General features: G+C 40.9%; 1 protein-coding gene and 1 non-coding gene across 2 annotated transcripts; both read left to right on the plus strand.

Annotated features, from left to right (window-relative positions):
* Positions 1–3,714: 3,714 nt before the first annotated feature.
* Positions 3,715–3,787, plus strand: trnaf-gaa (transfer RNA phenylalanine (anticodon GAA)). The gene has a single exon. It is a non-coding gene; the product is annotated as a tRNA-Phe (tRNA).
* A 1,480-nt stretch (positions 3,788–5,267) lies between these two features.
* Positions 5,268–16,734, plus strand: LOC133576847 (transmembrane protein 179). Its single transcript, XM_061930189.1, has 4 exons — positions 5,268–5,734; positions 10,971–11,108; positions 11,199–11,277; positions 15,351–16,734. Exons 1-4 carry the CDS (start codon positions 5,412–5,414, stop codon positions 15,522–15,524), a joined length of 714 nt encoding a protein of 237 aa, XP_061786173.1. The 5' UTR covers positions 5,268–5,411; the 3' UTR covers positions 15,525–16,734.

The following is a 16,734-nucleotide window of genomic DNA, read 5'->3' on the forward strand; positions in this document are numbered from 1 at the left end:
GGTAGTGCTCGTTTGTTACAAATATAGTAAAAAAAAAAAAAAAAGGCTTGCTTCAGCTGGAGAGACATGTGTCTGCTAACTCTAGCGCCCCCACTTGGCGAGTCAGAGTACTGCTGAGGCAGCAATATATCTCCCCCTACTGTGAGGCAGAGGTACTTGCCGCCTCATGGCCTTCCTTTTCCCCGTGGCAACAAGCACGCACGCGCTATATACATTTTGTGTGTAGCCGTGGAGGCACCACCTGTGTCCGCCTCAGGAGGCACCACCTGTGTCTGCCTCAGTGTTGGGACTAACGCATTACTTTGTAACGCGTTACTGTAACGCCGTTACTATCGGCGGTAACTAGTAATCTAACGCGTTATTTTTTATATTCAGTAACTCCGTTACCGTTACTACATGATGCGTTACTGCGTTATTTTGCGTTATTTTTTATGTAGTATCGGCTAGAAACTGAGAAGATCTGAGTGTTGCAGTGCTGCTGAAGAGGCGACAAAAAAGAGGCGCGCCGCGCGCTGTCTGTGTGTACGTGTGTGTGTGTGTGTGTGTGGGAGGGGGCGTGTCTGTGTCTACTATCAAGACGTCATGGCGAACCCCGAAGCCGAGTTTCTTAAAATGGAGATATTTTCAGTACGTTTCTTTTATCGACCACAAAGAAAAGAACATTTTAGTTGAATGTAAGTTTCAAATATGCTGAAACAGCGACAAAAACAACATGCTTCGACGAAGCTAGTAAAGAGACACACACTCACCTCCACTTCCAACAGCGGCTGGATTTTAACGAGGCACTGCACACTGAAGGTACACACACTCTGTCAATTCTCTTATATACTCTTTCATTTTAAACTTTTAGAGTGTTTGATTATCACATCACTCTAAATGTTTAGACTATAAAGTTCACAAACCTAAAGAGGGATACTAGTGGGCCAGGCTAATATTTCCTTTTCTCTAAACTAAGTGGGGAAATGTGTAGAGTGTTCTGGGCTTCAGACATGATTTTATTTCAGAATTCCTTGAGAAAACGCCTGGTTAGGCTTTATGTATGTAGTGTGTGCCTTTCTTGTTTTACAGCTATGTTGTTATTATGCTGTTTGTTACTTATGTATGTTAAGTTGCAGCTATTTAAAATAGTTTTGTCAATTTGTTCTGGTCTGAAACAAATTGGCCCTTTAAAACATATCTTTGTCTTTGTGTGTTGTATGTAGAGCACATTGCTTAGCAGAGTTCAGTGATGCAAATGCATGTCAAGTTGATCAACAGATTGTATTATTCTCCAGTGCAATAACAGTACTAAAATGAAGGCTAAAAGGGCATTAAATGGGGCCTTAAAAAAATAAAAAATAAATGTATAAGTAACTAAATAGTTACTTTTCACAGTAACGCATTACTTTTTGGTTTAAGTAACTGAGTTAGTAACTGAGTTACTTTTGAAATAAAGTAACTAGTAACTGTAACTAGTTACTGGTTTTCAGTAACTAACCCAACACTGGTCTGCCTCAGGTATATGTACACTATATTGCCAAAAGTATTTGGCCACCTGCCTTGACTCACATATGAACTTGAAGTGCCATCTCATTCCTAACCCATAGGGTTCAATATGATGTGGGTCCACCTTTTGCAGCTATTACAGCTTCAACTCTTCCTAAAAAAATGACACTAGAATAAGCACACATTTGATTGGTAAATCATAGTGTAACGACCTGGAATGACACTTTATGTGTGGTGTTGGAGTTGTCCGACTTTTTGTGTGGCTGTAAACGCATCACTGGCTAAGTGCCATATGTGCATGTGTTGGCGCAAGTGAGAAAGAGCGAGCGGCTGCTGTTGATATAACAAAGTTGCTTTTGGTCTGGTTTGTACTGCAGAAAATGGCCACTTTTGCTAGATATACTGTATATTTTTTACTAATGTTTTGGTGATGTGTTTATGGCCGACCATAAAGAGTTTTGCTCAGTAAAGTGATGGATGGAATTCATGTCCTCAAAGCATCTCAACAGACGTTACAATATTTGAACAATGATGACGAAAACTGTTTTCTCTGTCGTGTCGAAAATTGTTATGCGCTTATTTTTTTATTTGATTTTGTGCGTGGCATAGATTTGCCGTGCGCAGAGGACGCTTGAGCAGTGTACAACTATGGGAAACACTGTTAACTTTGACTTTCACAAAGTGCTTTTTTTTCTCCTTTTTTTTTTTAAACATGCCTCAAAACAACAGCTACAAAAACGATGAAGGCACACAGCTTCAGTCCAGAGTATACTATAAACTGGGCTCAAACTGCCCTGTTCTTAACATATTCGTATGAGTAACAAAAATGTGCAAATAAAAACAAGAAAAGGCACAAAAATAAAAAACTGCTTCAGTCTAGACTAGTAGATAACACAGCCATCCTTTAAAGTGCATGAACATGAATAAAACTGCTTCAGTCTAGCCTAGTAGAAAACACAGCCATCCTTTAAAGTGCATGGGGAAAAAAAGGCACAAAACATAAATAAAACAGCTTCACTCAGCCCAGACTAATAGTCTATTTGTGCAACAGATGAAGCTCAAAGAGTGGGCTAATGCTTTTTCTCCTTGTCATCACGTGTGAGAGATACATTTTTCTGAATGAAAACAAGCATCTGCAAGGGATTCTGGGTATTTGTTCTGTTGTGTTTATGTTGTGTTACGGTGCGGATGTTCTCCCGAAATGTGTTTGTCATTGTTGTTTGGTGCGGGTTCACATTGCGGCGCATATTTGTAACAGTGTTAAAGTTGTTTATACGGCCACCCTCAGCGTGACCTGTATGGCTGTTGATCAAGTATGCATGGCATTCACTTGTGTGTGTGAAAAGCCGTAGATATTATGTGACTGGGCCGGCACGCAAAGGCAGCGCCTTCAAGGATTAATTGGCGCTATGTACCTCTTCTTGTGTCTGTGTACACAGCGGCGTTTTAGAAAGTCACAAATTTTACTTTTGGAAACCGATACCGATAATCTTGAAACCGATACCGATAATTTCCAATATTACTTTTTAAAGCATTTATCGGCCGATATCATCGGACATCCCTAGTTGAGGGCATCCGGTTTGGTGGCTGCAGGATTAGGTCTCTACATTTTGCAGATAATGTGGTCCTGATGGCTTCATCTGGCCAGGATCTTCAGCTCTCACTGGTTCGGTTCGCAGCCGAGTGTGAAGCAACTGAGATGAGAATCAGCACCTCCAAGTCCAAGGGTGGAGTGCCATCTCCAAGTTGGGAAGGAGATCTTGCCCCAAGTGGAGGAGCACAAGTACTTAGGAGTCTTGTTCACGAGTGAGGGAAGAGTGGATGGTGAGATCGACAGGCGGTGCGGCGTCTTCAGTTATGCGGACGCTGTATCGATCCGTTGTGGTGAAGAAGGAGCTGAGCTGGAAGGGAGGAGCTGGACAAAGTGGCTCGGGAGAGGGAAGTCTGGGCTTCCCTGCTTAGGCTGCTGCCCCCGCGACCCCACCTCGGATAAGTGGAAGAAGATGGCTGGATGGACTACCAGAGACGATCGGCTAAAGATACCTGATTTGATCCCAGGTTTTGGCATTTTGATAAGCCTGCGTACCAATATATAGGTTAAATACATAGAATAAAGTACAACATCTTATATTAGTTATTATTATTCTGATAGTGGTTCTGTAAATCACTAAAGTAGAAATGGACCACAACAAATTCTAATATTAAAATTGTGCCCTCAGTTTCTCATCTGCCGAAATAGCTCAGTTGGGAGAGCGTTAGACTGAAGATCTAAAGGTCCCTGGTTCGATCCCGGGTTTCGGCATTTTGATCAAGCTACCTATTTATTTAAACATGTCACAGTAACAATGTTTGTCAAAATGCCACAGTTGACATGATTATACTGAGCGTGTTTTTGTGAACAATAATAAATGTATATCCTATTGTATCCTGTTTGAGACCTATAATATTGAGTAAACAAGTATTGTATTATAGACAGAACTAATAATATGTTGCATCGTAGTGTAGACAGAACCAGTCAGTCGACATAGAATGTAGATTAAATTAATAATAAATGCACATTCTCCTGACCTAGTAAAGGGATAAGACTGGCATACAGCCAGGGGGAACTGTACCGCAGATCGTGTGTTTACAGAAGATATCTCACTCGGCTCAAAAAAAGAAAGAAAGTGGGTCACGCATGTGGAATATTTCCGCCGTTCTGGTTTGGATGAAAGGAAACATTTCGAGCAGCTCCGTGTAATAGTGGAGTAGACACACATTATTAGTAAGGTTTAAACAAGCGATTATTACCCAGAATGTACAACGTGAAGTCAGAAATCTAACAGGCGACGACTAATAACGCCCTGGCGCTGTTTTGTACTGTTTCTGTACTTGTTTTGATTATTGTTGTAACCTATTTTTTATGGACTTGACTCTTTGTGATGTTAAGTTCCTGTTATAAGCTGTTATACAGTATACGCCTTGAGCTCTTATTTTGAAGGCGCCAAGAGCGGAAGTGGTGACACGTTGCGGTGGAGCGGAGTTTGGAAAACAAACGTGTACAAATTACGTTTAAAATGTAACCGAGGGTTTATATATGTCACCTGTACTGTATGAAACTACAAAATAACAAACACGGAGGCTCCAGTTTTACACGAGGACCACTTTATTTCATTTTATTTTTCTAAACTCCGCTCCACCACTTCCACTCTTAGCGACTTCAAAATAAGAGCTCAAGGCATAGACCGTATAACAGCTTATAACAGGAACTCAATGTAACCTATTTTTTATGGACTTGCCTCTTTGTGAGGTTAAGTTCCTGTTATAAGCAGTTATACAGTATATGCCTTGAGCTCTTGTTTTGAAGGCGCTAAGAGCGGAAGTGGTGACAGGTTATGGTGGAGCGGAGTTTGGAAAACAAACGAAAGAAAGTGGTCCTCGTGTAAAACTGGAGCCTCTGTGTTTGTTATTTTGTAGTTTTATTTAGTATAGATGACCCATATAAACCCTCGGTAAACGTAATTTGTACACGTTTGTTTTCCAAACTCGCTCTTAGCGCCTTCAAAATAAGAGCGCAAGGCATATACTGTATAACAGCTTATAACAGGAACTTAACATCACAAAGAGGCAAGTCCATAAAAAATAGGTTACATTATTATTTCTTTGCTCGTATGTAAATGTTGCGTTATATAAATAAAGGTTTATAAAAAAAAAAAAAAATTAAAAAAAAAATTGAACGCTGTTGTTTGTAGTGCCGCAGCAGAGTGAGAACTCTCGCATCCTTCCTATCTTTGAGTGGGCAAGTTGTGTAACAGTTCCGCCCTTCTTGCCGTCGCTCTTTAAAGAGCAAGATAACAACAATAACGTGTTTACATTCCTTAGACATGTGCTGACTTTTTCCTTTTCTTTTCACTTTTCGACGTCACTGTTTGGATTCCCGCCGGGACATGGAGCTGGACCGGCGGCTGTTGCTGGCTCACTGTGCCGCCCACGCCCTCTCCATGGCGGCGGGGCTGCTGCTGGTGGTGCCCATGGCTCTCAACGGCTCCGCCTTCAAAGGCCGCTGCGCGCTCTTCTCCAGCGGCTACTGGAGGACCGAGTCCGGCCCGGACGTAGCAGAGACGGGGGAGGTGGCCCCGCACCTGCGGGTGCAACAGTGGGGCCCACCCGCCGCCTGCCAGTTCGTTACTTTCGTGGGCATTTTCACGGTCCTGTACGGGGCGGCGCAGGGCTGGAGGAGCCTCTTCTACCTCCACGGACGACATGACGAGTAAGAAAGAATATAATCAGTGACTTGTTGATGACGCAATGTTATTTTCACTTTCTCTTTCGACATTAATACAGTATATACAGTCGTGGTCAAAAGTGTACATGTCCCTTGGCAACTTTCACTGCAATAAGGCGCTTTTGGTAGCCATCCACAAGCTTATGATTCAATTTTTGACCACAAAATTGGTGCAGTTCAGCTAAATGTGTTGCTTTTCTGACATGGACTTGTTTCTTCAGCATTGTCCACACGTTTTAAGTCAGGACTTTGGGAAGGCCGTTCTAAAGCCGTCATTCTAGCCTGATTTAGCCATTCCTTTACCACTTTTGACGTGTGTTTGGGGTCATTGTCCTGTTGGAACACCCAACTGCGCCCAAGACCCAACCTCCGGGCTGATGATTTTAGCTTGTCCTGAAGAATTTGGAGGTCATTGTCCCATTTACTCTCTGTAAAGCAGCAGTTCCATTGGCAGCAAAACAGGCCCAGAGCATAATACTACCACCACCATGCTTGGCGGTAGGTGTGGTGTTCCTTGGGATTAAAGGCCTCAACTTTTCTCCTCCAAACATATTGCTGGGTATTGTAGCCAAACAGCTCCATTTGTGTTTCATCTGACATCAAGCATACTTGCCAACACTCCCGAAATTTCCGGGAGACTCACGAATTTCAGTGCCTCTCCCGAGACAACCATTCTCCCGAATTTCTCCCGATTTCCAGTCGGACTTAAGGCACGCCCCCTCCAGGTCCGTGCGGACCTGAGTGTGGACAGCCTGTCGTCACGTCCGCTCTTTACTTCATACTTCAGAACCGACTCCCACACTTGCCGTCAGAGTGCGCAATACAACGTAAACCGTTTGGTTGGCCAACGGTTTACGTTGTATTGCGCGCCCTGACGGCAAGTGTGGGAGTCGGTTCAGAAGTATGAAGTAAAGAGACTTAACTTCATCACCTCGCCTGGTTATTGACTCCAACCCAGAATATTACACTGCCCATACCTATGCTCCTTCAAAGGCTGTGCTACTGGCTGCAAAGCATTGCACTTTCAAATGCAACAATGAGTAGAGAGGAGTGTTATGTGTGTATATGTGTAAATAAATGAACACTGAAATTCAAGTAATTATTTTATTTTTATGTGTATATATATATATATATATATATATATATATATATATATATATATATATATATATATATATATATATATATATATATATATATATAAAATAAAATACATATATTACATATATATTTATATATAGCTAGAATTCACTGAAAGTCAAGTATTTATTTTATTTATATATATATATATATATAAGAAATACTTGAATTTAAGTAAATTAATTAGAATTCACTGAAAGTCAAGTATTTATTTTATATATTTTATATATATATATATATATACTGTGTATATATATATATATATATATACTGTGTATATATATTTATATATATATAATAAATTACATATTTATATATAGCTAGAATTCACTGAAAATCAAGTATTTATTTTATATATATATATATATATATATATACACAGTATGTATATATATATACACAGTATATATATATATATATATATATATATATATATATATATATATATATATATATATAAAATAAATACTTGACTTTCAGTGAATTCTAATTAATTCACTTAAATTCAAGTATTTCTCATATATATACATATATATATATATATATATATATATATATATATATATATATATATATATATATATACCACTTATTCCCTTTTGGGGTGGCGGGGGGCGCGGGAGCCTATCTCAGCTACAATCGGGCTATATATATATATATATATATATATATATATATATAAAAATATATATATATATATATATATATATATATAAGAAATACCTGAATTTAACTGAATTCTAGCTATAAATATACTCCTCCCCCTTAACCCCACCGCCCCTCCCAAATCGCCTGAATTTGGAGGTCTCAAGGTTGGCAAGTATGAAGATAAAACCTTCTAGAGGAAAGTTCTGTGGTCAGATAAAACAAAAATGGAGCTGTTTGGCCACAGTACCCAGCAATATGTTTGGAGGAGAAAATGTAAGGCCTTTAATCCCAGGAACACCACTCCTACCGCCAAGCATGGTGGTGGTAGTATTATGCTCTGGGCCTGTTTTGCTGCCAATGGAACTGGTGCTTTACAGAGAGTAAATGGGACAATGACCTCCAAATTCTTCAGGACAAGCTAAAATCATCAGCCCGGAGGTTGGGTCTTGGGCGCAGTTGGGTGTTCCAACAGGACAATGACCCCAAACACACGTCAAAAGTGGTAAAGGAATGGCTAAATCAGGCTAGAATGAAGGTTTTCCCAAAAGTCCTGACTTAAAACGTGTGGACAATGCTGAAGAAACAAGTCCATGTCAGAATAGCAACACATTTAGCTGAACTGCACCAATGTTGTGGTCAAAAATTCAAGTAGAAGCTTGTGGATGGCTACCAAAAGCGCCTTATTGCAGTGAAACTTGCCAAGGGACATGTAAGCAAATATTAACATTGCTGTATGTATACTTTTGATTGGTCACATTTTCAGTAGACCCATAATAAATTCATAAAAGAAGCAAACTTCATGAATGTTTTTTGTGAGCAACAACTATGTGCTCCAATCACTCAATCACAAAAAAATAAGAGTTGTAGAAATGATTGGAAACTCAAGACAGCCATGACATGATGTTCTTTACAAGTGTATGTAAACTTTTGACCAGGACTGTATACCATTAAAATAGCGTCATTACTAATGTTTATACAGTAACACAGTTCGCATAACTGCGTCAAACTTTAGTCATACTACTAACATGCTACTATAAGATGTGTCATTTACACACAAGTCACCTTTTAACCGTATTTACACTCTAATGACATTCCTAATAAATAATAACAAAACTTATGTAAAGAATGATGACAAGTCTTGAAATACAGTAACTTCACTCTGTGACGTCACTGTCAATGTTGATATCGCAGCAGGAGTTTGCATGATTATATCATCAGACTTATTATGCTTAAATACTACACCTGTACTGCAGTAGTAATCATGCATGAACATGTTACCTGAACATAATAAGTAATATGCATGTATTTATACTCACTGCCTCAAAGAAAGACAAGTTAAACATTAGCAAAGATTAAGCGACACTTTGGCTGATACACATGTACGAATATTTCATGCATGCTACAAAAGCCAAAACTAGTGAAGTTGTCACGTTGTGTAAATGGTAAATAAAAAGAGAATACAATGATTTGCAAATCCTTTTCAACTTATATTCAATTGAATAGACTGCAAAGACAAGATATTTCATGTTCACACTGATAAACTTTGTTATTTTTTGCAAATATTAGCTCATTTGGAACATGTTTCAAAAAAGCTGGCACAAGTGGCAAAAAAGAGTGAGAAAGTTCACTTATTTGGAACATCCCACAGGTGAACAGGCTAATTGGGAACAGGTGGGTGCCATGATTGGGTATAAACGCAGCTTCCATGAAATGCTCAGTCGTTCACTAACAAGGACGGGGGCGAGGGTCACCACTTTGTCGACAAATGCCTGAGCAAATTGTTTAAGGACAACATTTCTCAACCAGCTATTGCAAGGAATTTAGGGATTTCACCATCCACGCTCCGTGATATCATCAAAAGGTTCAGAGAATCTGGAGAAATCACTGCACAAAAGAAATTATATTACACACCTTGGATCCCTCAGGCGGCACTGCATCAAAAAGCCACATCAGTGTGTAAAGGATATCACCACATGGGCTCAGGAACACTTCAAAAACCCACTGTCAGTAACTACAGTTGATCGCTACATCTGTAAGTGCAAGTTAAAACTCTACTATGCAAAGCCAACGCCATTGATCAACAACACCCAGAAACGCCGCCGGCTTCGCTGGGCCCGAGCTCATCTAAGATGGACTGATGCAAAGTGGAAAAGTGTTCTGTGGTCTGACGAGTCCACATTTGAATTTGTTTTTGGAAACTGTGGACGTTGTGTCCTCCGGACCAAAGAGGAAAAGAACCATCCAGATTGTTCTAGGCGCAAAGTGTAAAAGGCAGCATGTGTGATGGTATGAGGGTGTATTAGTGCCCAAGACATGGGTAACTTACACATTTGTGAAGGCGCCATTAATGCTGAAAGATACATACAGGTTTTGGAGCAATCCAAGCAACGTTATCATGGACGCCCCTGCTTATTTCAATGCCAAGCCACGTGTTACAGCAGGGTGGCTTCGTAGTAAAAGAGTGCAGGTACTAGACTAGCCTGCCTGTAGTCCAGACATTGAACATGTGTGGTGCAATATGAAGGCTAAAATATGAGAAGGGAGACTGTTGAACAACTTAAGCTGTACATCAAGCAAGAATGGGAAAGAATTCCACTTCAAAAATGTGTCTCTTCAGTTCCCAAACCTTTACTGAGCGTTGTTAAAAGGAAAGGCCATGTAACACAGTGGTGAACATGCCTTTTTTGCAATGTGTTGCTGCCTTTAAATCATAAGTTCATGATTATTTGCCAAAAAAAAGAAGTTTCTCAGTGTGAACATGAAATATCTTGATTTGCAAATCATTGTATTCTCTTTTTATTTACCATTTACACAACGTGACAACTTCACTGTAGTCGTCCCTTGATGAAAAGTGTCATGTTTGTCAGGACTTGGACTATGGCGTGGTTTGTTCTCCCGTGGTGCAAATGATTTGGACCAGACATGGCGTGAAGGTGAAGACATATTTAATTTTAACACTCAAAAAAAAAGAAACAAACAAAAGGCCCTCACAGCGGAGGTACAAAACTTGGCTATAAACACAAAACTTGCACAAAGGCAGAAACTATGAACATTGAAACAAAAACACTAACTGTGGCATTAATTAAAAAAAACTTACTTGGACGTAGCATGAAGTGCGCAAAGGTAAACAGATTGTGACGGGTATGTTGTCGCCAGACAGACAGCCTGGCAACTGGAAGCTTAAATAATAGTGACATGATTAAAGACAGGTGCGTGAGTTGTGAGGGCAGGTGAAAACTAATGGGTTGCTATGGTGACAAACAAGAGTGCACAATGAGTCCAAACAAGTGAAACTAATGGGGAACCATGGAAACAAGACAAGGGAGTGAAAAGCCAGAAACTAAAGAGTCCAATAATTAAACAAAACAAAACATGACTAAAACAAAACATGATTGCACAGACATGACAATGTTTGTGTGTTTCCTCCATGCAGTACTTTGTTTTCCTCCTTCCTGACGGTGCTGCTGAGCGTGTGTTTGTTCTTCCTGTCGGCCGGTGCCAGCGTCATCTTGTCTCTCGGCCTGGCCTCCTGGTGTGACACGCTGACCGACAACAACACACGGCCCTTCAGGTCGGCCATCGTGTCTTTTTGTTTGGATTTCTTGTTATTGTTGTCAACTTCTTAGCAAACTAAATCAAACTAAATTGTGTTGATATTTAGCTGTGCAGCTTCCCAGTCTGTGCCGCTTTACCTGGACGTGGACACCTCGTCCTTCTACACGGACCTCAGCTTGGCACAGGTAACACGTCCACACACACACACACACACACACACACACACACACACACACACACACACACACACACACACACACACACACACACTTGAAAGGTTAAATCTGGGTTCATGTTGAAGGGGTCACTTTCACTATGTGCACACTGTATAGTCCAATGCCCAATTCAGATTTTTTTTTTGTAAAATCTGATGTTTTTATGTACCGTATTTTTCGGACCATAGGGCGCACCGGATTATAAAGCGCACTGCCGATGAGCGGGTTGAGTCAGGTCTTTTTTCATACAAAAGGCGCACCACATTATAGGGTGCAAAAAAGGAGTGATATTAATATATATTTTTTCGAAATATAAAAGACTTCCTTGTGGTCTACATAACATGTACCGTATTTTCCGCACTATTAGCCGCACCTAAAAACCACAAATTTACTCAAAAGCTGACAGTGCGGCTTATAACCCGGTGCGGTTTATATATGGATTAATATTAAGATTCATTTTCATAAAGTTTCGGTCTCGCAACTACGGTAAACAGCCGCCATCTTTTTTCCCCGTAGAAGAGGAAGTGCTTCTTCTTCTACGCAAGCAACCGCCAAGGTAAGCACCCGCCCCCATAGAACAGGAAGCGCTTCTTCTTCTACTGTAAGCAACCACCCGCCCGCGTAGAAGAAGAAGAAGAAGCGCGCGGATATTACGTTTCATTTCCTTTGTGTGTTTACATCTGTAAAGACCACAAAATGGCTCCTACTAAGCGACAGGTTTCCGGTTCATGAAAAGACGCAATCTCTCCATCCGCACACGGACTACTATTTCACAGCAACTGCCTAAAGACTTTCAAGAAAAGCTGGCTACTTTCCGTGCATATTGTAAAAACAAGATAGCTGAAAAAAAGATCCGGCCAGAGAACATTATCAACATGGACGAGGTTCCACTGACTTTTGATATTCCTGTGAACCGCACTGTGGATACAACGGGAGCACGTACGGTGAATATTCACACCACAGGGAATGAGAAGTCATCCTTCACTGTGGTTCTAGCTTGCCATGCTAATGGCCAGAAACTTCCACCCATGGTGATATTCAAAAGGAAGACCTTGCCAAAAGAGACCTTTCCAGCCGGCGTCATCATAAAAGCTAACTCGAAGGGATGGATGGATGAAGAAAAGATGAGCGAGTGGTTAAGGTAAGTTTACGCGAAGAGGCCGGGTGGCTTTTTTCACGCAGCTCCGTCCATGTTGATATACGACTCCGTGCGCGCCCACATCACGCTGGTTTTTAATATATTATTAAAGTTTGACTGACCTATCTGACTGTTTTTTTGACATTCCTTTAGCACAGTTAGATGCGGCTTATAACACGGGGCGGCTTATAGGTGGACAAAGTTTTGAAATATGCCGTTCATTGAATGCGCGGCTTATAACCCAGGGCGCCTTATGGTGCGGAAAATACGGTAATGGTGGTTCTTTGCTCAAAATGTTGCATCAGTCCATCTTAGATGAGCTCGGGCCCAGCGAAGCCGGCGGCGTTTCTGGGTGTTGTTGATAAATGTCTGTGGCTTTGCATAGTAGAGTTTTGACTCGCACTTACAGATGTAGCGACCAACTGTAGTTACTGACAGTGGTTTTCGGAAGTGTTCCCGAGCCCATGTGGTGATATCCTTTACACACCGACGTGGCTTTTTGATGCCGTACCGCCTGAGGGATCCAAGGTGCGTAATATCATGGCTTACGTGCAGCGATTGCTCCAGATTCTCTGAACCTTTTGATGATATTACGGAGCGTAGATGGTGAAATCCCTAAATTCCTTGCAATAGCTGGTTGAGAAATGTTGTCCTTAAACAATTTGCTCAGGCATTTCATGTTCACACTGAGAAACTTACTTTTGAGGCTTTATATTGCGCCACACATTTTCAATGGGAGACAGGTCTGGACTACAGGCAGGCCAGTCTAGTACCCTCACTCTTTTACTATGAAGCCACGCTGTTGTAACACGTGGCTTGGCATGGTCTTGCTGAAATAAGCAGGGGCATCCATGGTAACGTTGCTTGGATGGCGACATAAGTTGCTCCAAAACCTGTATGTACCTTTCAGCATTAATGGTGCCTTCACAGATGTGTAAGTTACCCATGCCTTGGGCACTAATACACCCCCATACCATCACACATGCTGCCTTTTACACTTTGCGCCTAGAACAATCCGGATGGTTCTTTTCCTCTTTGTTCCGGTGGACAGGACGTCCACAGTTTCCAAAAACAATTTGAAATATGGACTCGTCAGACCACAGAACACTTTTCCACTTTGCATCAGTCCATCTGGCGTTTCTGGGTGTTGTTGATAAATGGCTTTGGCTTCGCATAGTAGAGTTTTAACTTGCACTTATAGATTTAGCAACCAACTGTTACTGACAGTGGTTTTCTGAAGTGTTCCTGAGCCCATGTGGTGATATCCTTTACACACTGATGTCGCTTTTTGATGCAGTACCGCCTGAGGGATCCAAGGTCACGGGCATTCAATGTTGGTTTTCAGCCTTGCTGCTTACGTCCAGATTCTCTGAACCTTTAATTGATATTACGGAGCGTAGATGGTGAAATCCCTAAATTCCTTGCAATAGCTGGTGGAGAAATGTTGTTCTTAAACAATTTGCTCAGGCATTTGTCGACAAAGTGGTGACCCTCGCCCCCGTCCTTGTTTGTGAACGACTGAGCATTTCATGGAAGCTGCTTTTATATCCAATCATGGCACCCACCTGTTCCCAATTAGCCTGTGGGATGTTCCAAATAAGTCTTTGATGAGCATTCCTCAACTTTCTCTGTCTTTTTTGCCACTTGTGCCAGCTTTTTTGAAAACATGTTGACTTGTGCCAGCTTTTTTGAAAACATGTTGCAGGCATCAAATTCCAAATGAGCTAATATTTGCCAAAAATAACAACGTTTACCAGTTTGAACGTTAAATATCTTGTCTTTGCAGTTTTTTCAATTGAATATAAGTTGAAAAGGATTTTCAAATCATTGTATTCTCTTTTTATTTACCATTTTTACACAACGTGACAACTTCACTGCTTTTGGGTTTTGTATTATTTGGTTTATGAGTGGTCCACAAGGTGGTGTTTACCACATAAACAACATCTCAATGACACAGAAAGGCACCAACTTCAATGTTGACCCAGTTCGAGTCCTAAGCCATACTTGCCAACCCTCCCGAATTTTCCGGGAGACTCCCGAAATTCAGCACCTCTCCCGAAAACATCCCGGGACAAATATTCTCCCAAAAATCTCCCGATTTTCAGCCGGAGCTGGAGGCCACGCCCCCTCCAGCTCCATGCGGACCTGAGTGAGGACAGCCTTTTTTCACGACGGGAGGACAACAGGTTGACAAGAACTAAATCATCCAGACAAGAGATAAATTGTATTATTATGTTTATCTTACCTAAAAATAAATATATTTATTAATAAAAAATAAAAAATAAAAAATAAATGTTTACTATATTTTGCTTAAAACATCAAAATTAATTATATTTTTATTTGTATTTTTTCTGGCTCCTTATTGCATCCAGGCAATAGAATTATACATTAAAATAAACATATTTGAAATAATTAATTTTTAATTTATCATAATAATTCATTTAAAATGACTATATTTAATTATTAAAATAATTGCTTGTTTATCAGCAACTTTAGCATTTTATTCATTACATTTTGAAGCTCTCAGAAGCCAAGTTATGTTATATTCCTTAAGATTTATTTATGCAAGTTTGAAGTATCAATTATCTAAACACAGTTTTGTTTGCATATTTTCAGGATGTAGATATATATATATATATGTATGAAATTCTAGCTGTCAATATACTCCTCCCCTCTTAACCACGCCCCCAACCACGCCCTGCCCCACCCCCGACCACGCCCCCACCCCCCACCTCCCGAAATCGGAGGTCTCAAGATTGGCAAGTATGTCCTAAGCTGTGTCCCAAATTCCCCTAAAGTCTTGCCCCTATCCCAAAATTAATCCAGAACTGAATCCCACAGGATTAGAGATCTCTGTAATGAGGCTAAATTTTTTAATTTTGTATTTCCCTATGTCTGCATTTAGGCGTCCCTGTGGTGCGTGACCCTGCTGTGGTTGGTCCAGTCCGTCCTGGCCTTCTTGCGTCTTTACCACTCGCACAGTGGGCCGTGTCTCCTGCGGGAGAAGGAGCTGCTGCTCAGGGACGCTGGGTCTGAGGGCACACCTTACCCTCCGGAAACACCCACCATCATGGTGTGACACCTGATTGTAGCCGAGAGGTTTATTTTTCTTATATATATGTATATATATATATATATATATGTATGTTTGATGTAAGTAGAGACACCCACGCACTGACTTTGCACTGCTGGCATGATTAGTCCACGTTCCGGTGCCATGCAGCAACATGACCATCTAGTTTTATTCATCCAAAGACCCATGAAGGGTCGCCGTGAGTCCAAGGTAAATATCTCTGCATGTACCGTATTTTTCGGACTAAAAGTCGCAGTTTTTTTTCATAGATTGGCCGGGCTCCAGTGCGACTTATATATATATATTTTTTTTTCCTTCTTTATTATGCATTTTCGGCAGGTGCGACTTATACTCTGGTGCGACTTATACTCCGAAAAATACGGTATTTGCAGAAGGTCACAATAGTACTGAGGATGTTTTCATAAACGGCAATTTGAGGATTTAAAGGGGAAGCTCACATATATTCATTTTGGAATTTTACAATATTTAGATGAGGGGTGTCCAAACGACGGCAGATTAACGACCATGAATGTTGCTTTGAAGTGTCGCCTATACGACCCAATCCAAACAACCTTTCCTAGTCATAGTGCAGGAAAAAAAAAACACACATGGTCACACATAGCACAATCTGATCACTGAACTTTGTGGATATTATAACAATAGTCCAAGTCACTATACATAATTCAAAATTACGCCCATTTAAAGCCACTGCAATGCATAATGGGAACATTTCTAAACACTCCCCGCACTTTTCCATGTTTGGCACATTTTAGCTGCTGGATATTTCTGAATGATTAGAAAACCTTAAGGAGGTTGTAAAGTAAACAAGGTGGGAGTTGAACTTTCACACTCTTAATATCCAATTATGTTAGTCATTAATTATATATTCAATATAGGGTGGCACATTGTGTGGAGTTTGCATGTTCTCCCCGTGACTGCGTGGGTTCCCTCCGGGTACTCCGGCTTCCTCCAACCTCCAAAGACATGCACCTGGGGATAGGCTCCTCCCACCTCCAAAGACATGCACCTGGGGATAGGTTGATTGGCAACACTAAATTGGCCCTAGTGTGTGGATGTTGTCTGTCTATTTGTGTTGGCCCTGTGATGAGGTGGCGACTTGTCCAGGGTGTACCCCGCCTTCCGCCCCAATGCAGCTGAGATAGGCTCCAGCACCCCACGCAACCTAATCGATTAGTTGTTGCAGCCCTAATATATA

The sequence above is a fragment of the Nerophis lumbriciformis genome, linkage group LG36 (assembly GCF_033978685.3).
Source record: "Nerophis lumbriciformis linkage group LG36, RoL_Nlum_v2.1, whole genome shotgun sequence".
NCBI lineage: Eukaryota > Metazoa > Chordata > Actinopteri > Syngnathiformes > Syngnathidae > Nerophis > Nerophis lumbriciformis.